Here is a 26,978-nt window from a genome sequence, read left to right as displayed (position 1 = left end):
CCTATAGCCTCTTTACACTGCTCATGTGTCCCCAGCCCTGTGGTGGGTCACTCCCTGGGACAGCTCCTCAATCACTTTTTCTCTTCTTGCCCTCTGCCCTCTGCCTGGGTTTTTTCCCTGAGGATATTGTCTTACATGGAGATGTTAACTTTTTTCATGTTAGCCAGAATTGGCAATGAGGAAGTTGGGAGCCAGAGTTGATACCAGTGGTATAACCTGGAAATGATACTTGACTCATTGACATACATATCTCACCCCCTCTCTTTTGTCACTGCTGTGTAATCACAGCAGCTACCTGTTGCATTGGCCCATTTTTATTTACCTACCCTTCCTTTTGACCCCCTGAGGCTCTTCAGACCTGCTCCATTCCACATTGCTTCAGCCATACCTGAACCTTGTCACAGTCTTGGACTTCATTGTCCCATCATACTTGGCTTCTTCAGTTTCAGCTGGTAAACCTTCCTCAAGGACAACTCACATCTTCCCCACCTCTGCACTTACAGAACTGCCTACTCTGGAGGAGACCACTGGTTATTCCTCCCTTGCAATTCACCTCATGTATTCTGGGTGATGTGGTTGGGTCAGACTCCCTCCCTGCCTACATATTTACCTTTCATCACTGCTTTTGCTCTCTCTGGGCCACCTAACTTAATAGAGAAAGAACCTGCACCTTTCTCACTTAGCTACTCCAAATGGGGTCTAAGTGTAAGTGTACCCTTCTGGTGTTGTAGCTGCATTTGTCCACATCCCCAGTTTACTTCTCTTATTCCTAGCAGATTGCTCTCAACTGTAAGAGAAGGTGAAGTCCGTATGTGGGAATTCCTTCATCTTCCTCTTGGTAGCTCTTTTGAGGACAGTGGTTTTCAACAGGGGTGCATATCATGATCATCTAGGAAACTTAAAAATACTAATTCCTTTGGGGTGGTTTAATGATTATGCATTGAGTCCCCTATACAGAATTTTATTGTTAACAACCATTTGATCAATAAATATGAGAGATGCCCTCTCAAAAAAAAAAAAAGAATAAATGATTCCTGTCATGGGGATGAAAGTGAGGCATAGGGAACATAGTCAATAGTATTGCAATGTCTATGTCTATTGTAATATCTTTGATGACAGATGATAATTATTCTTATAGTGCTAAGCATATACTAATGTGTATAATCGTCAAATGATTGTATTATATGCCTGAAACCAATGTAATGTATATCAAACATACTTCAGTACAAAATAATAAATGAACCCTGTGAATAAAAAAAAAAATACCAATTCCTGCATGCCACGCCCCAGATACTTCCATTTATGTAGTTTGGAGTGTGCCTGGGCATGAGGATTTTTAAAGCTCCCCAGGTGCTTGTGATGCTCGAAATAGCTAGTTTTGAGGCTCTTTCACTTTCCTTTTTCAGAAGAGATGTACAGATCCCTTCCAAGGCTGAATCCCCTCTTGCCTCACTTGAATTCTGCATCTCCCCCCCCCGGACCCCAGGACCTTCCTTGTTCTTTAGTACACTTCTCTTTCTAGCAGCTTCAGTCTCTCCCAGCTTTCCCTCTGTGTACAAATATGAACAGATCTTTAAAAAAAAATCCCATTAGTTGACCCCATCATTTCTTAGAGTGGTCCACCACCACTTTTCTTCTTAAATGTCTTGCCCATTACCCTGCTCTAGTCTGCTGTCTGCACCCTCCACAGTCATTGATATGTAATAGACATTTCTGAATATTTACCTTTCACCTCCAGTCTATATGATAATGCCAATTACTCCCTTGAAACTCTCCTTTCCTTGCTTCCCTAAAACTTCCCTGAGTTTCCAAACTTGTACTATGGCTGTCTTTTTCCAAGTTCTTGAAATGACAATCCTTGGTCCTCTGCTCTACCCTTTTGACTACCCCAACCATTCCTTAGGCTGAACTGTCAAATCCAAGCAGACCCCTTCCCAGATCCTTCTGTTTCACCTGATCCTTTTCTTGAATTCCAGCCTCACAAGTTCAACTACCTAGTGGACATTTTCATTGGATAACCTCACTCTAGAACTCAAATGCAATGTGTCTGTCTACAGTTCACTTGGCAGGAAATTCTGTACACCAGGTGACACTTCTATGGCAATCTTCTGTAGGTGGTAGAACTAAATGACTGTAGTCTGATGAATTTATGCTTCTAGATTGAACAAACAACACACACAATGATACAGATGCCTCTTACAAATATATTGAGTGAAAGAAGCCCAACAAGATGCCAGTACACATTGCATGGTTTCACTGTACAGTTTTAAAAGAGTCAAAACAGTTTTTGCTGTTGGAAGTTAGGCTAATGTTTACTTTTGGTGCAGTGCTGGGAGTGGGTAGAGACTAGAAGGGAAGACTACTAAGGAGCTTGTAATGTTCTGTCCTAATGGGTAATGTCACACAGGGGCGTGTTCAGCGAAAATTCAGTGAGGTGGATGCTTGTCACTTTACGTGTATTATACTTGAAAAAAGTACACTAAGCATAGCAGTTGGGCTTGTGGAATCAACTTGTGTGTTGATTCATCATTTGAAACGGGAGCTCAGATCATCATCATTCTTACTGCAGTGGAAAGTTTGGGAATGGGATCTGTAGAATTCAGCACCATTTGGGTAAATGTTATTAGTCTCCCAAAAAGGAGATGTAAAGTGCAAATCCTAATTATTTGCACACAGACTTGTTGTAGAATAGACAGAATCACTATCCTCACAGACCTCGGGATGAGAAAGCACCACTGGAGTGAAATGAAACTAAAGCAATATTCCAGGTGGCAAAAAATTAACAACTGCCTTTTAAAATGACAGTATCCAACAGAACCAAGCGTCCCATTAAGGCCATATATAAAAGCTAGCCTTGCAGTTAATTATGAGTTTAAGATGCTTAAGTTGTACCCTAAGATTAGTTTAGCAAAACTGGTATTAGAAGACAAATGCCATGATACTGAGTACCCACAGGGATGTCGTGCTAGTACCGCGGAACTGTGGGATGTGTAGTTTCGGACGCCGTGGGGCATTCTCCCTAACCTCTACCCCATCCTTTGGAATTGGCGGCGAAACAATGACTACGAGGGTCGTGCGCCGCGCCCTGGCTGAGAGCTCAGGACCGGCGGGTGGCGGCGGCAGCAGAGGAGGATGGACCCGCAGCCGGGTCCGTCCAGTCGGCCGGGCGCCAGGCCGCGAGGCGGGCGCGCGATGATGGCGTCACTTTCCGGCCGCGCAGCCTGGTTTCCCTGACGACGGGCTTGCGCTGGGAGCCACAGCCTGGGAGATGCTGATCCGGCGGCCGCGCGATTCCCTGCAGGCCCTGCAGCGCCGCACTCGGGAACTGAAGCAGCAGGTAAGGTCTGACTGTCCAGCGGGGACTTGGGCACCTTGCGGTGGCCTGGACTCCAGCAAGGGGCGAGATTTGGGGCGCATCCGAATCCGGGGAGCCTTCCCCAACCCACTTACACCTTTGCGAGCTCAGCGCTCCGTCACCCTTAACATGCCAGCGCCAAACCCCGATTCTAACCCTGTATGCGCTCAACGCCTCCTTCCGAAGCTAAACTTCCCGAAAACCGTGACCTTCCACCACTGCCTCACCCACCCCATCCTCATCCCCGCCCTAACATCTCAGTCTCCCTCCTAACAACTCCCTTAACACACCTTATCTCCAAATCTGAACTTTTAACAACGACCATTTTCAACCATGCCTGCGTCCTAACATCCCTGTCCTACCCTCCACGACCCCCTTTCCTTTGAGCCTTTTGCCAGTGGAGGCTATCCGTTATTGCTTCGAAGGAACTCAAGCGAAACGGGCATCAAGGAATAGGCCTAATGTGGGAGAAAATATTCAGATCCTACAAACGAGCAAAGGGCATGAACTAAAGAAGAAATACGGGTAGCTCATAAACATGAGAAATGTTAACTTTAAAGATAATCAAGTAATTGCAAAGGAAATAAGATACCACAAACATTTAAAAAATCACAATTGCTCAGTACTGGGGAGTGTGATGAGACAGGTACATGCAGTTCTCCGGAGCATAAGGTACAGCAGTTCTGGAGAGCTTGATAATATGTAGGAAAAATGTATGTGCCTAGGCTGGGTAATTGCATTTCCAGCAATTTACCATACATAATAATAAAAGCATTGGGACATGGTGGGGACTTGATAATGGGGGGAATCTAGTAACCACAATGTTGCTCATGTGATTGTATATTAATGATACCAAAATTTTAAAAAAAGCATTGGGACAGAAATTCATTGTAAACGTGTTCATCACAATATTACTTACACTAGAAAAGACTGGATACAAATTAAATAATCAATAATAGGCGAGTGGAAAACTTCTGATGGGATATAATACTATGATCAAAGTTTTGTTAAAGAGATTTCAATGTGTTAGGGAAAATAATTGTGATAAAACATCAAGTTAGAAAAAATATGAATAGAATATGCAGTATTTCGATTCATTTAAAAAGTACGTGTAGAAAAAAGAAGTAAACATGCCAGGATGGTAACTCTGTGTGGTGATAGTCTGATGATGATCATGTTTTTCTTCATACTTTTTAATATTTTCATAATTTTATATACCAATATTCCAAATGTACATTACTTTTCAAAATAAGAAAAAATAGTAACTAATGGGTTGTGAATTTATTTTCTGAAATTCTTATTTCAATTTAATTTTACTTTTTATTTTTCTTTTGATCTATTACCAAGTACTTTTTCCACCAAATAAAATTATCTTATAATCTTTGGCAGGCAAGAGATTTACTGAATGCTCACATTTTATCCAGTTTGGGGCTTTCATTTAGAAAATATTAAAGGTTTGATGGATAAATTTTTCTTAAGTGACTCGAAATTACAGTGGTGCAACAAAAACAAAATACTCTTCTGGTAGAAATAAAAATAAAACTTGATGAGGCATTGACAAGTGGAGCTTTGGCTAGATGCTTAATATGATTATGTGTCTAATTTTAAATTTAGGAAGACTTTGGGAGAACCAAGAAAAGCTTCAAAAGTAAATTACAAAAATTGTTATTAAAGATGAAACAAGCAAACTAGTACAGGGATTATTCAACCTGGAGGAGAATTGGCTCAGGAGCCTTTTGACACCTTGAATGTTTGGGAAGAGCTCTTTAAGAGCATGAGCTAGTTCTTCCCTGTCCCCTCAGAGGACACCTGAAGCAAAAAATGGAACAGATTTCCAACTTGGTGTTCATGGAACAAGTGATCATAAGCTCATCTGGGTCATGCCTGTGATGACTGATTCTGTTACCAGGCATGTGACTTTTGTAAATAACGCTCAGACAGATGCAAATCAGCAAGAATAAAGAAGCTAGCGCGATTTTATTTCTCCTTTTTCAACCACTTTATCTTCTCCACATAATATATAGAAAAGAACCCAGGGAGAAGTATAAACCTCTTTTGTGGGTAGATTGGTAATGTTACATATGGTGTTTGGAAAGTACTCAGTCAAGTTAAAAGATATAAGCATGAAGATTAAGAAACCTGTGATATATTCATGCAACAAGTACTAAGCAAAAAGAAGGAGAAAACTAATGATACAACAATATGGAAGAATATAAGAAATATGCTGTGTAAAGGGACTACAGAAGAGTACATACTTTCTGAAACTTTCTGGGGTAATGGTAATTTTCTGTATGTTGATAGGGTTACAATGGTGTATGTATTTGCTGAAACTCAGCAAATAGATACTTAAGATTAATGCATTTCATTGTAAGTTTTATATCAAATATTGAACTCTAGTCATACCCGTGTGCATTATATAGGGGGAAATGTGTTGATGACTGCGGTTTACTTTGAAGTACATAAAATACAAGATGGATCAATGAATAGAAGGATCAAATAAGTATAGTAAAATGTTAACAGTAAAATCTAAGTGGTGGGTATATGGGTGTTCACTGTAAAATTCTTTCAACTTCATTGTATGTCTACAAGTATTCATTATAAATTATTGGGAAGAGAGAATTAAAATTTTATTTCTTAAGATTATATGGTATTTAACAATATGATATTCTAAACAGTCTCTATTTATTGTAGGTTGACAGTGTGTTTTCTGAGAGTCAATTGAAAGGTGCTCTAGAAGCCAGTAAGAGGCGTGATATTTACCAGAGGTAAAGCATTCTTATTTATATAAGCTTTTCAGAAACTGTTCCTAAATTTCAATGAGCAGTATTTACAGCATAAAAAAATTGAGGCATTTTTTTCTTTCCTTTTTTTTATTAGTACAATTTCTAAAGAGACAATAATGGGGAAATAATTTTGAGGTAACAATGAATGAAAATTACCAGATGTATTTAAAAATATTCCTTGTAATAATCTACTAGGCCTAAATATTAGAATGATAAGATTGAATAGAAAATTACAAATGTTAACAAGATGCAATTTACATTTATTTTCGACTCTGTATGTGCCAAGCAGTGTGGTCTGCACTCTAAAAACTTTCTTAATTTTCACAATAACATCATGAGATGCTTACTAACATAGATAAGAAAATTAAAATTCACAGTGGTTAGTTAATAGGTCTAACTAACTTACTTTGCTATAAGACATTGAAGTGTGAAGGCAATAAAAATGTTTTAAAACCTCTGAGAAATGCAGACATCACTCAAGCCACAGAGGAACCTCACTGCACTCTCAGTGGAGTTGCAGGCTGTGGTCCTTTTGAGTCAAGTGGAGGAATTACAGTGGTGTGACTTGGGGCTAACAGACACCAGCCTCAACCTGAAGGTCATGGACTTGCTTGTTGTGACAGCAACTGTAAAAACAGCTCAGAGTCAATGTCAGTGGCTTAGGCAGAATTACAGTAGGTCCTTGGCCTGGGTAGCTCCAGACCCTGCGATCTGGTCAGAAATTTTCTGTTAGCAATTCCATCTCACTTGGGATGCTGACCTTAACTCCCTTGAGGTAGGAAAACTGTTCTCTTGATGTATATGTTTTGTTTTGTTTTGACTTCTTCTAAATGCCTGGGAGAGTTTAACATTAAACAGAGTTTTAAATTACATAGACATGATGAACTAAATGGAATTAGGCTATTAATACGTTTGTATTAGTTTAGAATATCATTAAGATAATCTGTATGTTTTGGGTATTTAAAGAGTCTATGACATTCAAAAGAACATGAGATTCATTCTGTTGGTTTAAATGATTCATTAGAGTCATTTGAAAAGTTCTACTTAATTCAAACACTCAAAGTGCTTAAGAGCATAGTAAAATTAAAAAGAATTTTAAAACATCAAAGGGAATTTATCTACAATCATTAGTAGGATTGTTTAAGGAATTTAGTTCAAGTTGAATTCTAACAATGGAAAAAAGTGAAGGTGATTGTACTTGCTTTACTAGATTTTAAAGTAGTGTAAGATTTATAGGCTGAATTTGAAGTCCCAGCGAAAACTAGGTTTTTAAGTTTTATTTTAATAAACTAATAATCATTTTTAAACCCAACTAATCAAATTAGTCTTCTCTGTATAAAAGAGATCCCCTCACTGTCATTCAAACATTCACATTGACGTTTGCATGACTGAAAACATAACCTTTATGTTCTATTAATAGTTGGCTAGATACAGAGTAAAAATAATTTCTGTTTAAACAAACCTCTGAAAACATGGTCAGGTTTCTTTACACCCAGTGATGGGGATCAGTTGATGAGCATTCCTTTATGACTGACCTGTTTGAAGCTTCTCCCTTCAGCCGTGGTGTTTTGAAATTCCATCATTGTGTATATAACATCAAGTGTTGTTTTTATCCTGCTCACATTCAGTGAATCTTTTCAGTTTGAAAACTCTTGTCTCTCATGAGCTCTAGGAGATTTTCTTTTACTAAAATATATTTATTCATTTATTTATTTGCTACTGTTTGTTTCTTCCTGAAACACTTTTGAGTCAGGTGTTGAATCTTCTGGACTATTCCTCTTCTCTCTTATCTCCCCGGAGATAGTTGTTTGTTTGTCTTTTTGTTCCTTGCATCTGGGAGGTTCTCTTGACTTTTTATTTTGCTGTGTGATATTTTATCTCAGCAGCCATATTGTCAACTTGCACACGTTTTTTCTTGTTCTCTAATTGTTCTCTTTCTATCATCATGTTTGTTTTCAGATTATCTCCTTCCATGACTAGAAGATTTTTTTTTAAGTTCTCTTCTGTTCTCCAAGTTGTCTTCATTTCCTCTGGGCTCAGATTATTTGTTATTTTAGTTTTGGTTCATCTTAAATTTTATTTTCCATGTTGCTAGTTTTCATTATTAAGTCTGGTGGTCCTTGGGTTATCCATTTTTATTTAAGAATGAGGAACTAGGTTGATTAACCTACAGAGCTATCATGGATTCTTCTTCTGTTGTATATGTGGGCTCTTTCCTGCTGGTACTATCCCCTGAATGAGAATGAAGTTCTTTCTACATGGTACAGATTTTTAGGGGGCTGGGACCAGCCTGTGGTCTGAGGAGCAACCAATGCCAGAAATGCTTTAACCCTGGTGTACAGCAAACTTCTTTGGCAGCTGTAATTCACCCCAGGTCATTCATTGTTTTTTTCAAGGAGACAGTTCTCTGGTATGGAAGGAGAGCAGAGAGAGGTGAATTAAGAGAAAGGGGAGCTCAAGTTTTCTGTAAATAAACTTTTTTTAAAAATCAAAGACTTAATATAGAAAGGCCTTAACCAAATCTAAACTGAATACCTTTACTCCCTCCCTGAATTATATAAAGCCCTCACAATTTCCTTAAGACTGATTTTCCTTTTTATAACTTAGATGTTATAGATATGATTTAATTTATATAATGTGATATAGTATAATATAATAAACACAGTACAATATACAGTTAATATATACAGCAAATCCCAGCCATTGTGCATGTCTTTTCATCTGTACAACTATAATACACTTCCTTAGACACACTTGAATTAACCCTCTGTTCTTCAGGCCTGCTGACCCAAATCATGGTGGTCTCTGCCTGGCAGATTCTGTCCCTTTTCTGCTTTTATGGCTTCTTCCTCTCTTTATAGAAGACCATGCTTCTGTCTTTTTTCCATGCAGCAAAAATTTGTTGAAATGTCTAGTTGACAGGTGGTCGTTTTTTTATTCTCTTGTGTTCAGGGTTCATAGCCTTTTAAAATGTACTAACTATTTTTTGTAGGGTTTCAGGAGGCAGTGAAGCAAAATACATGATTTAGTTTTTATTCTGACCCGGGAGTCTTAAAATATGTGAACAGTTTGAGGATTTTAAGTTTTACAGATAGGAAGGAGATAATTATAATAAATAATTTGCTTATTTGTGTATTATATAAAGATAGTTTTCTTTTCTGGCTGTTACATGAAATTTCTGAGTCAAAGTTTCAGTTAGGATCTTTTGGTCAAGTAACAGGATACCTGTTAAAACTAGTGGCTGTACTGTCAGTCTCACTCCCCAAAAAGTTAGGAGGTAGGCTCTCCCAGGGTGGATCAGTGGCTTTGCGTTTGTAGCTTTTGTAGGCGGGGCTTCCTTCTGGCTGGCCTGATGCCAGGCCAGGGACTGCCAGTTTGCGAGCTGGTCCTGGCCGGCCAGGAGGAAGGCAACGCAGGCTACGTATCATGGTGGGGAGCCTGGGAGCTGTGTAGCCAGCCAGGGGGTTGGAGCGCCTGAAGCTCCTGAAACTTCTAAACCTGCTGGGCAGAGTGCACCAGACAATTTTGTCCACCTATCCTTTCTCTTGAGCAGCACGTTCTGTGCAATCTTTTCTCCTTTAGCAGCCCTTTTGCTATTAGGAATTCTCTTAGACTGCCTGCCTTTCTTTTGTCCCAGAGCAGCCAGATGTGGATCTCTCTTTTCCACAAATGGCTGGAATCTCAGTCTCTTGAACTATTCCACCTGTTTAGCTTTCCAACCCCACTAATCACCAGAGCACCATGCAATGTAGGTTCCTGCTCCCACAGCAGATCTCCAGGGCTGGGTGTTCAGCAGTCCTAGGTTTCCACCCCCTCCCTGCTCCATTTCTCTTCCTCCCTCTAGTGACCTGGGGTGGGGGAAGGGTTTGGGTCCCACCGGATCAAGGTTTTGGTACAGTGCCCTGTTCATGAGGCTTGCTCTTTTCTCCTGGTTTTCTGCAGTCTGGCGCAGCTTTCTTTCCTCTTGCTCCTTTAGGATTAGTTGTGTTAACTGTATTTTTGTATTACATGTAATTTTGGTAGGAGTTCTCTGTCTCACCTCTCACACTGCCGTCTTTAATCCACCTAGAGGTGAATTTTTTAACATCATTCATACAATAACTAATTGTCTTGACTGCCTAAAGATTTATGTATGATTTTATAAAATAACTTTGTGGTTCTGATAATAGAAAATCTGTTACTTTTTTCTTTCTTTTTAAAAATTTAGATGTATCCAATTAAAACAGGCAATAGATGAAAATAAAAATGCTCTTCAAAAATTAAGCAAGGTAAGAATATAGTTAATCATATTACAAAAAAAATCTGTTTTCATGCAAAGCTTTTCATTAAGTGGGAGTTCATAGAGGGGGTAATTTCCTGGTTTGCGTGAGAGATGAAGTCCAACTGCAGTGGGTGCTGACTTGCCGACAAGCTTACTGAGCATGTGCCCGGGAGCAGTAGAGCCAGGGCTTCAAATACCGCTGTGAGTTCAGCTCTGATGAACTCACCCAGCCTTGAGAACTCAGAAAATCAGGAAGAAACTATTTTCAATTTGTATATGTGAGTTTTATGTTTTGCAGTTTTTAATTGTTTTCATTTTAATTATATTGTGGGGAGAGAGTGTGTGGTCTGGCCCTGAGGGTAAGTGGTAAAGAAGCTCCTTGTTTCACATAGTAGCTCTAATATTAGTGACTCTGCAGAAAGAGGAGCAACTAGACTTTACTCTTGGTAGTCCCTTCGGATGTGTCCTTTTATTATGAGCCTGAGCTTCTGCTAGGTGTCCTAGGCTAGAGATTCAGAGAGCATTAGAATGGAAGGTATCCTCTCCCTGCCTATGAATGAATCTCTTTTATTGCATCTGAGACAAGTGGTCACTGAGTGTCTCTTTCAAATGTCTCCAGTGACAATACTTTAATTTAGGAGGCAGACATAACCTAAATTTGAATACCTAATTATTCCTATTTCACAAAAGAGGAAACTGAGGCTCCCAGAGGGGAAGTGGTTCCCAATGTCTCTCTGCAGTAAGTGACAGAACTTGGGATTGGCATCTCTGTTTTTGACTATAAAGCCAGTCTTCTGTCTGGAAACTATCAGAGGGTCTGCAATACCCAGCCAAACAAAAAACCAAGTAGCACAATTTTATTTTTTCTTTTGGTTTGCATTCCAATGTAATAATCTACATATCTTTTAATCATTTCTCAAAGGTAAGCATAGTCTCATACTGATACTTACTTTGTTTTCTAGCACTTACTGGAGCTTTTTTTCCTTTTGAAATAAATATAATAGGAAACAAATTTTTCAGTGAAATAGGTTTACATTCTCTCATAGGCTGATGAACCTGCACCTGTCGGGAACTATAATCAGAAAAAAGAGGAGCAGAACCATCTTTTGGATAAGCTTACCCACCAACTGCAAGAACTCGCTGGGTCCCTAAGTAGAGAAAATAAAACTGAGTATGTTTTTTCCTTCCTTTCTTTCCTCAGATATTATGTCACCAACAGTTTTAATATTTGACTCAGAATAAAGACATATAACAGTATAGATATAAACAAATGGCAACAGTATAATCAACTGATATTCATTTATTATATATAGTAGAAAATATTAGATCCCTTGAGACATGTAAAGAAGTGTAAGTCATAATCTCTACCCTCAGGTAATCTATAATCCAGCTGGGGAAACAAAACAGAGATCTGAAAAGCTAAATAAACAAATGTTAGAAAACAAGGTTGATGCCTTTAATATCAGTGTTGATATATAAAAAGAAAATTCGGATTTTTCAATCCAATGTTTGGATTGTCTACTTGTATATTTCCCCTCATCATAAATATTTTTTAGAAATTGGAGGTAGAAACATGCATGGTTTTCTGCTGTAGTGTATGTTAATAATAGTCTTTGCAGAATGGAAAGAAAACTTGATGGTATAAACAAACCCACTTTGTGGGAAGCAAAAAGGAAAAAATCAACTATGCAGACTCTTCAAATGCTGTTCCCATACTTTTTCACTGTATCCTGGGGAAAATCCTAAAGGATATAGATGCAGGGATTCTAGAATTTCCCCTGAATTCCAATACTGAGAATGACAGGTAGCTGCTTTGGACTTAACTTTCCTAGCATAAACAACTATAAAATGTGAACACTTAATTAGTAAATACTAAATCATTGCTTCTAGGTGGGATACAGAGTTAGGTTCCTGTAAGGCTCCAGTCACACTTTTGTCAACTGGGTAATACATACCTTTGTTTTATGTATGTTTCTATTTAAAGATACCTTACTTAAATATGTATTATTGATTCATTAACATTGAACTTACAAATCTAACACACTTATTTTCTCCATTAGGCATATCACAGCCTTCTTGTGCTCTGAAATACTATACAGCACTTCAGCAGTATGTTTGAGGGTCATTTTAACTGGCAAAATCACCAACGAAAAGCACAAAAATGCAAAAAATGTAGCACTAAAAGACTGTTAAAAAGGATGCTTATTTACAGTGAGAGAGCTGGGGGGAAAAAAGTCAAGAGTGCCGCCTTATTCAGCCTTAGCTGGGAGTGTGCATATTAGACAACTCACATTTTGTTGCTGCTTTGCACATGACTGTGGATGACCACGAAAGCACTGCACCATTTTGATTAGGGTTACAGGTACATTTGAGCATTTTACTTACTAAATACAGAATTTTCAAATAGGGAATCTGCAAATAATAAAGATCAGCTACATGTACAAGTAAAATACGTGACAACAATGGCACAGTGATAGCAAAAGAGCTGGCAGGGTAAATGGTGGGATGATATTATCTTAAAATTCTTTTATGTAATTTAGGTTAGACTTTGATAAGTTAGGGATGCATATTGTAATGCCTAGAATAATCACTAACAAAATAAAATAAAGAAGTAAATAAAAAGCAGCACAAATAATAAAATAGAATACGAAAAATGATTTAGTTACCCCAAAAAAGACAAGGAAGGAGAAACAAAAAAACAGATGAGGCAAATAGAAACTAAATGGCAACATGGTTTGAATGCAGCCATATAGACTGTTACATTAAATGTAAATGGGATAGTACTCCAATTAAAAGAACGAGATTGTAGAATGGATCTTTTAAAACCCAAAATATATACTGTTTAGAAGAAATATACTTAGTATAAAATTATAGATAGGTTGAAAGTAAAAGACTGGAATAAAATAATTCCATGTAAACCCTAACCAAAACAAAGGTGATACAGTTATATTAATATCAGGGAAAGTAGACTTAAAGGTCAAAAGTAATTTAAAAAAGACATTTTATAATAAAAGGGTCAATACATAGGAAGATATCTAAATGTGTAGACACCTAATAACATAACTCCAACATGTATTAAGCAAAAGTTGCCAGAACTGAAGGAGAGCTATATAATCCAAGATCCTTAACCACCTTTACGTAATTACATATATACGTATGTGAAAAACTGCATTCAACTAAGTAGTACACATTCTTTCCATGTGCCCATGTAACTTTAATCAAAATGAACCATATTTTACCATAAAGGCATTTTCAACAAACTTCAAAGAATAGAAATCCTGCAGTGATATCTTTGATGACTTGGAATTACATTAATACTTAATGACCACCAGACCTTCTCTATATAGAAGTTATACTTGATCTGATCTTATACATTATTTCAAGTGATCCTGATCATAGAATTTTTTGTGCAGAATTGGGACACTTACTAAAACAGAGGAAGATGGCGATTCTGCTGAAGAAGACGAGGAAGATGATGATGAAGAAGAAAGTGAAGAAAGTGGGGGAGAGAAAGAAGAAACAGAAGAGGAAGAGGAAGAGAAACAGGAAAGTAAATCCCACCAACAGGCTACAGGTGAAGAATACATTGCTCTTGGAGATTTTACTGCTCAGCAAGTTGGGGATCTTACATTTAAGGTAGGTAGAAACAAGACTGGAGCCTAACCTAATGATAAACTTGCGTACCTTACAGAATAAGAAAACTTACCTGTATAGATGTATAAATGGATAGTACTACATATTCCTGATACTAAGTTTTTTAAGACTCAATTTGTTAAAGTAAAATAAGTATTAATTATGATTTATAGTCAGTAGTCATATGAAATTCTGTTATCAGAGTTACCTGATAGTAAAAGAGAAAAAGATTTAATGTCTTCTATTTAGTTCTAATAGTTTTGATGTTGCTAATTCCTACTTTAGAGGTAAAATTTAATTGAAAAAGTTTTACTTTATTTTGCTTTAAGAAAGGGGAAATTCTCCATATAATTGAAAAAAAACCTGATGGTTGGTGGATGGCTAAGGATGCCAAAGGAAACAAAGGTCTCATTCCCAGAACCTACTTGGAGGTTAGTCTTTGTTTATTTTTTACTTTTTCTTTTTCAAAACTTTTTCAGTTTTAATAAAATAGTAAGCTGTATATTCTTTAATTAACTGACTAGCAAATGACCTGAGATATAGAGTTTGCTTTAATTTTAGAGGGATAGGGTATGGGAAAAATATTGTGTATCAGTAGTCCTGGGGACCTGTGAAGTACTCTTATGCAGATGAACCCTAGAGTGTTATCCTAAAATGAAGGTGCTTTGTCGATTAATGCTCATCATAAAAATTAATAGGCATTTGCTGTTTGTTGTTAAACAAAACCACAGATAATTTTTTGCTAACGCTACAAATATATGATCTCTTACTAGGATATAAATGTAACTAAAATGCATATTGCAGGCTATTTATTTTATATGTTATAGTATAGCATGATCATTTTATGTGCCAATATATATAGATACCTGTCTGGATCAGTGTAGTCCAGTAGAAATATCATACGAACTACAAATGTAATTTAAAATTTTCTAGTAACCACCCTGAGATATCTTTTTTCTGATACCACTTCTAACACCAACTATGTGGTTTTTCTCTGACACCAAATACCTGTTGTTTTTCCACACCAATTCTCTGAAACCAACCAGGTAACCAACACTTCAATTCTGACATTAATTCCTGGAGTTAGCACAGACTGCACAATTTAAAGGCTTAGTCCTACAAACTACCCTATTTCAGATGCCAATCACAAATCCTAGGGACCACCTGTACTTTCGAGTGACCAACTATAAATTCTGAGGTTCCCATACCCCTCTGTAGGTTCATAATTTGCTAAAGGGACTCACAGAATCAGGAAAACACCTTATTTCTATGATATGAAGATACAACTCAGAACAGCCAAGTGGCAGAGGTGCATAGGGCAAACTGGGAGATGGAGGAATTGGACCTGGACCTTCCATGTCCTCTCTGAGCACCACCTTCTCAGAACTTCAAAGTGGTCACCAACCTGGAAGTTCCCTAAACTCCATCTCTTAGGGGATTTTATGGGGGTTTCATTATGTAGGCAGATTGATTAAACCATTGGCTATGGTGACTGCATCAATCTCTAGCTCCTTTCCCTTCCCTGAAGGTGAGGCAGTTAGCAGTGTGCTCACATCAGCCCTCTAATCACATGGTTGGTTCTCTGGCAGCCAGCCCCACCCCATCACCTTAGCCTAAATTCAGATATGGTTGAAAGGGGTTCCTAATGAATACCAAAAGGCACTTGTATTAGGAAATTCCAAGGGTTTAGAAAAAAATTGTTGCTAAGAACTGGGAATAAAGACCAACTATATATTTTTCATTATACCATACACATTTTAAAAGAAGTAAAAAGAAGCAGATGACATTATTTTTAATATTTTGTTATCCAGTATATCAAAAATAGTATAATTTCAACATATAATCAGTAATTTAAAATACTTCCTTCTTTTCAATTTAAGTCTTCAAATTCCAGTGTGTATGTTACATTTAAGTAGCACATCTCATTTTGGACTAGTCACATTTCAAGTGTCAGTAGCCACCTGTGGCAAGTGGCTGCATATTGCACAGTGTAGTTATAGATAATCTTTTTCAATGGTACTATAATATTCCAGTTTCATATAGATGGACAATTAGGTCATTTCCAACCTATAGTGAGTATAAATTACTTACATGCATTTCATATTTAAATGCAAATTATCATATGCATTTCATTGCAAAGAAGATATGATTAGCTTCAACTATGAGTTACAAAAGATCCCCCAAATAGTGGCTTAAATAATGTAGAAGCATATGTCTCTTGCACATGGAACAAGTGTGGAGGTAGGCAATCAAAGGATGGTAAGGTCCCATCTAACATTTTACTTTGCTGTTAGGCGGGAGGCAGCTCTTCTGAGGGTTATCTCTTTAGTTTAAATTGACTGCTAGGTTGTTTAATGATGCCAAGCAGCAAAAGAGGAAAGGGAACAAGAAGTCCAAAGGCACAGATGCTATCTTTCTAAGAAGGTTTCCTGGAAGTTACACCAAAAACTTCCAATTACATCTCCTTGTTTGGAATGTAGTTCCTTGGCAACACCTAGCTGCAAGGAGGGCTACAAAAATGTAGTATTTTAGCTGGCTCTTGGCTAAGAGCAGGGATTCTGTTGGCAAAGAAGAAGTGGAGATTGGCTGGTAGACAACCAGCAACCTGTGTTGTGCTCAGTCTGCACAGACATCTTTGTAGACTTGTCTGATTATTCCCCTTATGTAAGTTCTTAGATACTCATTGCTGGCTTAAAGGGTTTACACCCAATGTTTTGATTTGATTTGCCATTTTGCCTTTCAGCAAAGTTATGCCTATTTGTACTTCCATCCCCAGCACCTGAGACTACTTGTTTCCCACACCTGCCAGTGATGGCTGTCATCAATCTTCCTGCCAATATGATAGGCAGAAAAAGGCTCCTTGTTGTTTTTATTTGCATTATTGTACTGCTAATGAAGTTGAGCATCATTTCATATGCATTAGGACCGTTTCTATTTCTTCTGTGTAAATTGCCTTTTCAGTTCTTTCAACCATTTTTCTAAGAGATTTTTAAAAATCTTATTAATGTATAAGAGTTTGAGTAATATTTTAATAATAAGGATATTAACCCTTGCAAACTTGTGACAAATAGGTTCTTGTTGATTTTCAGACATGTTTATTTTGTTATGTAGCTAAGTCTGTAAGTGTTTCCATTTATGACTTTTGTTTTGGTATTATAATTGGAAATGGCTGTCCCATCTCAATATTGTTTTCTTCGAACACTTTTATAATTATTTTATTTCTATCTTTACTTTTTTTCATTGGAGTAAATTATATCTGGAACTTATTTTTATTAGATTTGCTCTAGTCTTGTAATTTTTTCAAACAGTAATGTTATCAACCATGTGTTGAAATCTTTATCCCATTGATTTTTGGTATACCTGTTCGTAAATTCCCACGTACACTTAAGTCTTCCTGAAAGTATTTTTATTGGTTGAATTTCGCTTACATAAAAAGCACTTCATATTTCAATAATTTTTCAGCCATATGATAAAGAAGAAAGCCAAGAATCAAGTGAAGAAAGCAGTGAAGGAGATGTAAAGGTGGGGGATGAAACGGCAGAGGGAGCAGAAGTTAAACAAAGGTAAGAAGACATGAGAGGATATCAAAGTAGGTTTAGGAAACTTTGTGTTTATTTTTACCATTATAAATCAGGAATTTCTTGAAGTGGAGATCACTTGCAGTTTGAGAACAGTGCTTTTCACACTACTATTTGCTTAAAGATGTTTGCTACTTTAATTTTGTGACTATTTTTAGTGCATGATATTCTATCCTGGTTTCATCTAGAGATTGTTAGGTTTTCAAAACTGACTAACAATTGCATACTTTGTTTTTTGATTGGTGAAGTTCCCTTATTGAGTGAATAGGCATGACCTGTCTGTGCCCTCCCCGTGCTGTTTTGCTTCTCCAGAACTGATTCTCACTGGAGTGCTGTCCGAAAAGCTGTCTCAGAGGTTGGTATCGCCTGTCTTGTTAATGATGTCTCCTTTTGTTACCGAATAGTTCTGACAGAGTTCAGATGCAAACCGTAAGGGTGACTTTGGAAGACAGCACTGGATCTTAAACAGGGTTCAGTGCTTGGAATATATAGAGCATAAAACATACACTTCTGCTTTAGCATCATTTCGTATGCATTAGGACCGTTTCTATTTCTTCTGTGTAAATTGCCTTTTCAGTTCTTTCAACCATTTTTCTAAGAGATTTTTAAAAATCTTATTAATGTATAAGAGTTTGAGTAATATTTTAATAATAAGAATATTAACCCTTGCAAACTTGTGACGAATAGGTTCTTGTTGATTTTCAAACATGTTTATTTTGTTATGTAGCTAAGTCTGTAAGTGTTTCCATTTATGACTTTTGTTTTGGTATTATAATTGGAAATGGCTGTCCCATCTCAATATTGTTTTCTTTGAACACTTTTATAATTATTTTATTTCTATCTTTACTTTTTTTCAAGTAACATTTTAATGAAATTTTTCTGTAAGAAGAGTAGGTTTGAGGGCTTGGAAATATCTCTAATTCTGCCTGAATTTTCTATCATTTGGATAAAAGACTGATGTTGCATTTCAGTTCATATGGGAAAGCAGTATGGAGGCTTCTCAAAAAACTAAAAATAGAAATATTATTTGGCCTAGGAATTTACCCAAAGAAAACAAGATCCCTGATTTGAAAAGACTTATGCACCCCTATGTCTATTGCTGCACTATTTGCAATAGCCAAGATATAAAAGCAACCTAAGTGTCCATCAGTAGATGAATGGATAAAGAAGATGTGGTACATATACACAGTGGAATATTATTCAGCCATAAAAAGAAAAGAAATCCTACCATTTTCAGCAACATGGATGGAGCTACAGGGTATTATGCTCAGTGAAATAAGCCAGGTGGAAAAGAGAAGTACCAAATGATTTCACTCATTTGTGGAGTATAACAGCAAAGCAAAACTGAAGGATCAAAACAGCAGCAGACTCACAGACTCCAAAAGGGAATAGTGATTACCAAAGGGAAGGGCTTGGGGAGGGTGGGTGAGGAGGGAGAGAGAAGGGGATTAAGGGGCACTATAATTAACAATCACAACATAGGTAGGTCACAGGGAATTCAGTACAGCACAGAGAAGATAAGTATGACTCTGTAGCATCTTACTATGCTGATGGACAGTGACTGCAATGGGGGGGACTTGATAATATGGGTGAATGTTGAAACCACAATGTTGTTCATGTGAAACCTTCATAAGATTGTATAGCAATGATACTTCAATTCAAAAAATTCAGTTAATATGAAAAATCCCCAAATGCTAAAAGAAGTAAGAATTATTCATAATCCTATCATTTGAAAAAATTGTATAACAAAATGAAAAATCTACTCCCCCTTAAGTAATCATGATTAACAGTTCAAATAAATATCCTTTCTGACGTTGTACCCTACTTATCACATACATGGACATGCTTGTGTGTGTGCGTGTGTGTGTGCATATACGAAGCAGCCATTAATCCTTCACTCCGTGTCCATTATGATATTAACCAGACGCCTGTGACCGAGAGAGTCAGCTTTTACACAAAGCAGATTGCAAAGCAAACCAACAAGAATAAAAGCAGCTGTTGTCTCTACTCCTTAGGGGTAGGGCTCTGACAAAGCTTCCCAATCAACTGAAATAAAAAAAATTTGTTTTTCTTTCAGTAAAAAAAAAAGCAACTGTCAGGTGGCAGTACACTGTGGTACAAGACAGCAGGGACATTTTGATGAGGGCTGGGCAGGAAGCAATTGGGGCACAGAGCTCTGCCTACTGGGTACGTAGTTCCTTGGGAGAGGCAGGATTCAGTGTGGGCATCAGCTCAGAAATCTGTAGTTAGATTCTTGTATTTTCCTTTTCTGGGTTGTAGTTGCTGTAGTGATAAAGAGAAAACACAGAGGTGAGGAAACATGAATGAAAACAAGCAAATGATTTTTTTTTTACTATCTTCAGCAGGTGAACACTGTGGATGTGTTAACCACGATGGGAGCTATTCCTGCTGGATTCAGACCTTCCACGCTTTTCCAGCTTCTAGAGGAAGGTAACAGTGTCTGTCAGCCACCACAGACTCTTAGTTAAGTAGGCAAGGCTTACATCTCATTTGCATACTTTGCCAAAACAAGTTCTTGAAAAAGTGGTTGACTCTCAAATCTCTTTGGTGCTCATCTTTCCCTTGTCTTCCCCATGGCAGTGGAGGAGGGGCCCCTGGTCCTGTCAGAGGCTAGTCTGTTTACCTGGACTCTGGGACCAGCCCCTTTTCTTCATTTCAAACATGACCCTTTCCTGTATCTTCCTCTCACCTCCCGCCCACCCCCCAACTCCGACCCTCATCAGTAGTGCTTGCATGCCTAAGTTTCCCACCTTTAAAAGCCAGCCCCTCCATCCCTACCCATTCTAGCTGGAGCCTCCCTTTCTCTCCTTCTCTTCAGAGCAGACTTTTCCAAAGACTTACCTGCATTCTCCATTTCTGTTTTCCTACTCATTCTTGGATTTCCCTGTATTTGACAACATTTATCCATAAGCTCATTTTTAAGATGAATATTGGGAGGGTCTCCTACATACCCTGAGTTGTTGAATTATCTCTAGGTCCCTCTGCTGGGCCGGGAAAGCTCTTCTTATCCTGCCCTGAATACTCAGCACCTTCTCATCCTTTGAGTTTCAGGGGTAAATCCCACCTTCCCAGAAATGCCTTCCTGGAGTAATGTAGGTTCCCCCTACTCCCATCCACATGAGCCCCCTTGATGAGCTTATGTCAGCTTCTAGTTATTTTATGTATTCTCTTGTCTACTTATTTTTCAAACAGTTGTTTCCCCATTCAACTGTAAACTAATGAGGGCAGGGGTCATATTTCTCTTTAGGTCTCATTTGTATTTCCATGTCCTGGCATAGTACCTAGCACAGAGTAAAAACTCAATAATGATTTCTCAAATGAATAAATGATTTTGTAGTAAGTATTCTTCATGACTAAAGTATGGGAGAACAGTATAAAAATAGTTTTGTGTTAAGTGAAATTAATAATTATATATTAAATTCCCTAAAAAGTATTTGTAGTTTTTCTGTATTTTCCAGAAATATTTGAATGGATCATCTTCATCGTGGGACATGTTATTGGCCTTAAAGTCTTTAAGATCTTTCTTAAAGCTGCTTTAAGATGAGCTGTTATGTGCTTCTTTGTTTCCTACTATTGTTTTTATGTTTAAATTTCTCCTGGAACATCTGTCTTAGAAAGCAAGTTTCAGCATTTTAGGTGTCTTTTTCCTAAGTTTGTAGCATAACATCATGAATTTTGGGTTTTGAATCACATTCCATTCTTTGTAAGAAAATAGAGGAAAAATTATTTTTACAGGGACTCAGTTTCGAGCAAGTTACTTCTTACAACCAGAGCTTACTCCTTCACAACTGGCCTTCAGAGATCTAATGTGGGATACTAAAACAGGCACTGTAAGTATGGTTACTATTAATAAAATTATAGCTTTTCCAGATTTTGTCATGGTTGTAAGTATACAAGTAACATGTAATTTGATTAATGTATTATAGAAACCCAAAATTGCTTCTGTATTGCAATTTTGAAACATATAGCTAAGACAAAACTCAGATTTATTACTTTATCATGCTTCTCTCCTCCATTGCTCTCTTCTCCCACTGTTACAAAGAAATAATACTGGGTATCTATCATAATTATTCTTTGCCCCAATTTCTTCATCTATACAAAGGGAAGACGAAGAATACTTCCAACATAAGGTTATGGTGAGAATTACATTACGTGCGCAAAGGGCTTAGAACAGGGCCTGGGACATGATGATAATTCATTCAGTGTTAGTCAGTATCAGGAGGAGGAGGAGGAGGAGGAAGAAGAATATTGTTTTGATTAAGTAGGAGAGGAAGTTGGCAGTACTCTATGATTATCCTTTTTTAGGAGAGCTTAGAGTAAATGTTCCTGGTATCACAGTACATGAAGTAGGAAATACTCTTGATATTTAATTCTATTGTCCTCCTTTTTAGCAGATATGAACCAAGTATAGCACATCATTCCCCTTCCTATTTACCTTCTACTTTTTTCCCCTCCCCACAGAGCCTTAAGGGAAGAGTAAGAGGACCCAGTGGGGTCAGGCTTTGTGGGGAGGGGTGGTGCAGATTTTAGTCCCTTTTTCCTCTCAACCTGAGCATTTCCTGGAACCTTCTCAGTATCAAGTATCTTCCGTTGCAGGTCGACAGAAGTTCTGGTAGTTGGTCTATTTAGTGGACTAGTGTTTGAATAAATGGCATTTAATTTAATGAACTTGTACCTAGAGAACTAAGTATTCAACTCTCGTTTCTTAAATTGAAAAGGTGACAAGCTGTTAGATAATGTCTTATTTTTTTCAAAGATATGTTCTTTAAATGGGAAGGCCCATGACTATAAAACAGAATGTTAAGAGTTGAAGATGTTCTTAAATAAGAAACCAGAATGCCAGTTTATTTATTGACGTTCTGAACTACCTTGTGAAGCAGAACTGAATAATCACAGCCAATGGTCAGTGCATTCTGTCTGTAATTAAAGCATCCATGTAAGAACCCAAGGACAATGTGGATAAATGTTTGGAACTAAAACAAGGAGGAACTGACTGAATCATATTAATTCCTGGTGTCACTATTTTTTGTGTGGTGGTGACCTACACCTACCCACATTTTGCAGAAGTGAACTGTAAGAATGAACCTGGGATACTGTGACTGCATGATCAGGTCACACATTTTTCCTGATTGTTCTGACTATGCTTTTCATCACAATTTTTATGTACTTACTCCCAAAATACAAGTATTTCAAATACAAATATTTGTGAAAAATTTACCTGAAAATTTTGCCTAAAGTTTTGTTTTAAATTGAACAGATTATTGAAACTTGCCTTATGTAATTTTGTGTGTAAAATTTTTCCTTTTATTCTTTTTTATTCTATGCATGTTTTCTTAAGTATTTATAAAAGATGCTTTGAAAATGAATTCATCTTACATGTCATAGAAGTAAACTTTTCTCATAACCAATTTTTCTCTTAGATTAAGTCAAGACCAAGTCGTGTTTCATTCATTCTGACCCTCTGGAGCTGTAAAATGATTCCTCCTCCAGGAACAAGCATCCAGGTTCTCAGCAGACATGTGCGCCTCTGTCTTTTTGATGGTAATAAGGTGAGCTGATTTTAAATGGTGTGCATCCATTCACATCAGTATGGAAAGCATTTTGTTAATACCATGTGGTAAACATGTACTGCATGAGATCTGTCTCTTTGTCTCTCTCTCAATCTCTCTTTTTTATAAAAGTATGTGAATATGTGTAAGTATATGTATAAGATAATATGTGGTACAGTACAAACCACACCAGTTCTGATGACATAGGCTTAACCCCCAGCTCTTCCAGTTGCTAAGTGTGTGATGTTTATATACATATCACAGTTAGCTCCTCTGACCCTTAGGTTTTCCACTTACAAAAAGGTTCTGATGCCTGTCTTCTAGTATTGTATACAGTTCAGGTCTTAAGTGCATGGAGTATTGCATTTTTGACAAATGTACACACCTGTATAACCAACACCTCTATCAAGATACAGTGCATTATCATCGCCTTACAAAGTTTACTAGTGTCCTTTTCCATTTTTTTCATCCCTAATTCCTAAGAGAATACTTTTTACCCAGTACCAAATAAAGAATTTGAATGACTTTAAAAATTGATTTGTTTGTGAGATATAGCTTAAACAGTACTTAGATGGAAATTTATAGTTTTAATTCATAGCACTGGATAAAGTAGGAAAGAATTCTCAAATGGCTTGTCTTAGTTTCCTCCTGAGGAAGGGTGGTTGAGTTGAGATCTCAGGGGTGAATAGGCCTTAACAAGGCAAAGAGAAAAGGGAAGGGTGTGCCTGGCTGAGGGACTAGCACAGGCAAAGGCCTCGGGGGGAAAGGACTCAGGAAATGGGAGGCCAGGGCATCTGAGTGCTGAGAGAGAGAGCAAGCAGGACGGGATGAAAGGGGAGACGTCAGGAAGCTGGGAATGCAGGGAGTTTTGTTTTTATCCTAAAATAGGGAAAGTCACCGGAGGAAGTGACGCAATTTAGATTTATGTTTTGGGAAGATCTCTGGCCCCTCTCTGGAGATGGGTGAGGGAGCCAGAAGGGGCATGAGTAGACCATTTGGGGGCTATGGCACAGTGTGGTGGTCAAAGGGCAGCAAGTGTCCCCCTCAAGGTAACAAAACCTGCAGCCAGTTTGCCTAAAATTAACCATGGCTCCACCAGCCGGGTGTGAGACACGGACCAAATTACATGATCTTGTCTCTCTGCTTTCTCATCTGGTATATGCCTCTTAGGGTTGATGTGAGGATTAAATGAGTGAATGTAAGTGAAACACTTAGAACAGTACATAGAACATAGTAAATGTGACTAGATGAGATGGTGATAACTTAGAGCAGGGAAGTGGGCTGCAGGGGAGAGCTATGGCTAGAGGGATACTAAGGAGGTGAAAACCAACCCCACTGAGTGACAGACTGGATATGGAGGGTGGGGAGAGTGGGGTGTCAGGTATGCACCAAGTGTCTGACTTCCACATGTGGGTGCATGCTGGTGACATTCAGTGACGTAGGGAACACCAATAGCCGATCAGGTTAAAGGAGTTGGTTGGTTTAGCTTTATTCTCTTGGTGTAAACTGTTTTTTAAGGAAATATACTTTATTCAGAGTCTTACTGGGGGCATGACCTGGGAGAGTTTGGGTAAACTGCTTCACAGCTCTTTGTCTGGAAACAGCTTCTATGCCTTTTAATAACAGGATACGCACAGGGAAGAGGTTACTTGATCAGTACCTCAGAGCAGTGTGTCAAGGGTACACCCAGTTAGTGTCTTAAAAGAACAGCTGCTGCTGCTCTCTGTATGAGGGAGCCAAGCGCGCTTCCAGTGCCAGCAGGGGGAAAGTGCCTTTCTTCCTCTGAACTGGGAGTGAAGGAATGAGCTTGCGTTGGAGGGATCCTCCCTCGCTTCTGTGTACCCTGCACAAAACCAGTACCACACATGCACCAGTAGGTGTCATCAGCGACCAAAAAGGGATGAATTGTCTTTTCCTTAGATCTGGTTTGATACATTTTCCTAGATCTCTCCCTGTTCTTATATATGAGAACATAAAACAAAGATTGAAACTTTATTTTGAATAACGTATCAAAATAACAGAAGTTATTTTACATAGAAATAATAGAAGTTAGTTTATGTAAGTAATATATGCCAAATTTCCAATCGAGAGTTCCAGAACATATTTAATAGTTATACAAATGCTGATACTGTTTACTTAAGACTGCTTCTTTAATAAATCTAAGACTAGTTATAAATGAAAAAGTATTACTACTAAAACTCTACATACATCAAGAACCACATCATACAGTGTTATAACTTTTACTTCAACTATCAAGCATAATTTAGGAAACTCAAGAGAAAACCTATCGTATTGCCCTATTTTTACTCTTTTCATTGTTCTTCTTTCCTTCCTGATGTTCAAAGATTCCTTCTTTTATCATATCCTTTCTGTTTGCATAACTTCCTTTAGCCATTCTTTAAGGGTAGGCCTGCTGGCTACAGATTTTCTTAGTTTTTCTTCATCTGAGAATGTCTTTGCTTCCCCTTCATTCCTGAAGCATATTTTCCCTCGATAGAGAATTCTGGGTGGCTACTACTTTCAACACTTGACAAAAATTGTGCCACTTCTTTCTGACCTTTAGCGTTCTGATGAGAAATCTACTGTCATTGGGATTGATTTTCTCCGTCAGTAAATCTAGGTGTTATTCCTCTCTCACTGCTGTCAAAAGATTCATGTTTAGTTTTTAGAAGTTGATACTGCACTTTGGCATGAATTTATTGGGCTTACCCTGTTTGGGCATACTCAGCTTCTTCAATTGTAGGTTTTTGTCTTTTGCCAACTTGGGGGCATCTCCACCATTATTTTCTTGAATACTTTTTCAGCTCCAAACTCTCCTCTGGGACTCTCATGGCATGAATGTGAAATCCTTTGTTAAAATCCCAAAAGCTCCTGGGGCTCTGTTCATTTTGTCTCATCTCTTTTATCTCAGTTATTCAGACTGTGAGGTTTCTGTTTTCCTATCTTCAGGTTCACTGGTTCTCACTCTCTTTTCTATTCTGCAGTTGAGTCTATCCAGTGAGGGGTGTGTGTGTGTATCTTGATTATTGTATTTTTCTGTTTTAGAATTTCCAACAGGCTCTTTATATCTTCCATGTCTTTGTTGTGATTCCTTTCTTGAAACTTTGTATTTCTTTCTACATTTTAAATTTGCTTTAAGCATGTCCATGGTGCTTATTGAAGCATTTTTAGGAGTCTGGTTTAAAATGCTTGTCAGGTAATTCCAACATCTGTGTCATCTCAGTATCAGTGTCTGTTGATTGTCTTTTCTTACTCAGGTTAAGATTCTCCTGGTTCTTGGTGTGATGAGTGTTTTTTTATTGTATACTGGATATTTTGGGTGCCTTGTGTCTCTGGATCTTATTTAGCCTCTGTTTTAGCAGACGTCTGGCACGATGATGGAAGGGGAAGGTGAGTGCGGCCTCACTACCCCCGGTGGGAATGGAAGTCCAGGTTTCCCACCTGGCCTCTATTCACAGTCCTGGGGGAAGGTATGCTTCCTGACTTTGAGGCCCGATGGAAGTTCAGGCTCCTCATGGGGCCTACCTTGACAGCACTCACTGTGTCATTCCTCAGGGCCTATGCTGGCGAGCCAGTCCATTTCCTCTCTCCATGCTGGAGGTTATATATAGAATAAAAGTAAAGTTTGTAAATTTCATTACATTAAATTTTACATCCAGAAGAACTGTAAGCAATCAACTCTAGTTAATGACATGCATGCTAATGTATTTAGGGAGAAGTTTACTAATGTCTGCAAGCTGGCTATCCCTCAAAAACTAAGGTGAGCTGATAGATGATATATGTGATAAAGAATGGGTA

General features: G+C 37.9%; 1 protein-coding gene across 3 annotated transcripts in view; it reads left to right on the top strand.

The window, feature by feature from the left end:
* Nucleotides 1-3,210: 3,210 nt before the first annotated feature.
* Nucleotides 3,211-26,978, top strand: part of NPHP1 (nephrocystin 1) — a 47,611-nt gene continuing 23,843 nt past the window's right edge. For 2 of the 3 annotated variants that reach the window (XM_073240703.1, XM_073240692.1), the window contains exons 1-11: nt 3,211-3,337; nt 6,047-6,120; nt 10,346-10,406; nt 11,446-11,570; nt 13,813-14,035; nt 14,362-14,463; nt 17,495-17,595; nt 17,923-17,965; nt 19,974-20,061; nt 21,367-21,461; nt 23,052-23,180. In XM_073240703.1, the coding sequence (XP_073096804.1) occupies nt 3,269-3,337; nt 6,047-6,120; nt 10,346-10,406; nt 11,446-11,570; nt 13,813-14,035; nt 14,362-14,463; nt 17,495-17,595; nt 17,923-17,965; nt 19,974-20,061; nt 21,367-21,461; nt 23,052-23,180 (1,110 nt within the window). In that variant the 5' untranslated portion in view covers nt 3,211-3,268. The remainder of the gene's footprint in view (nt 3,338-6,046; nt 6,121-10,345; nt 10,407-11,445; nt 11,571-13,812; nt 14,036-14,361; nt 14,464-17,494; nt 17,596-17,922; nt 17,966-19,973; nt 20,062-21,366; nt 21,462-23,051; nt 23,181-26,978) is intronic. The other variant, XM_073240693.1, reaches the window with a different exon arrangement.

This window comes from Manis javanica, chromosome 1 (assembly GCF_040802235.1).
Source record: "Manis javanica isolate MJ-LG chromosome 1, MJ_LKY, whole genome shotgun sequence".
NCBI lineage: Eukaryota > Metazoa > Chordata > Mammalia > Pholidota > Manidae > Manis > Manis javanica.
The sequence above is the reverse complement of the archived record's forward strand: the minus strand, read 5'-3'. Positions and strand labels throughout refer to the sequence as shown.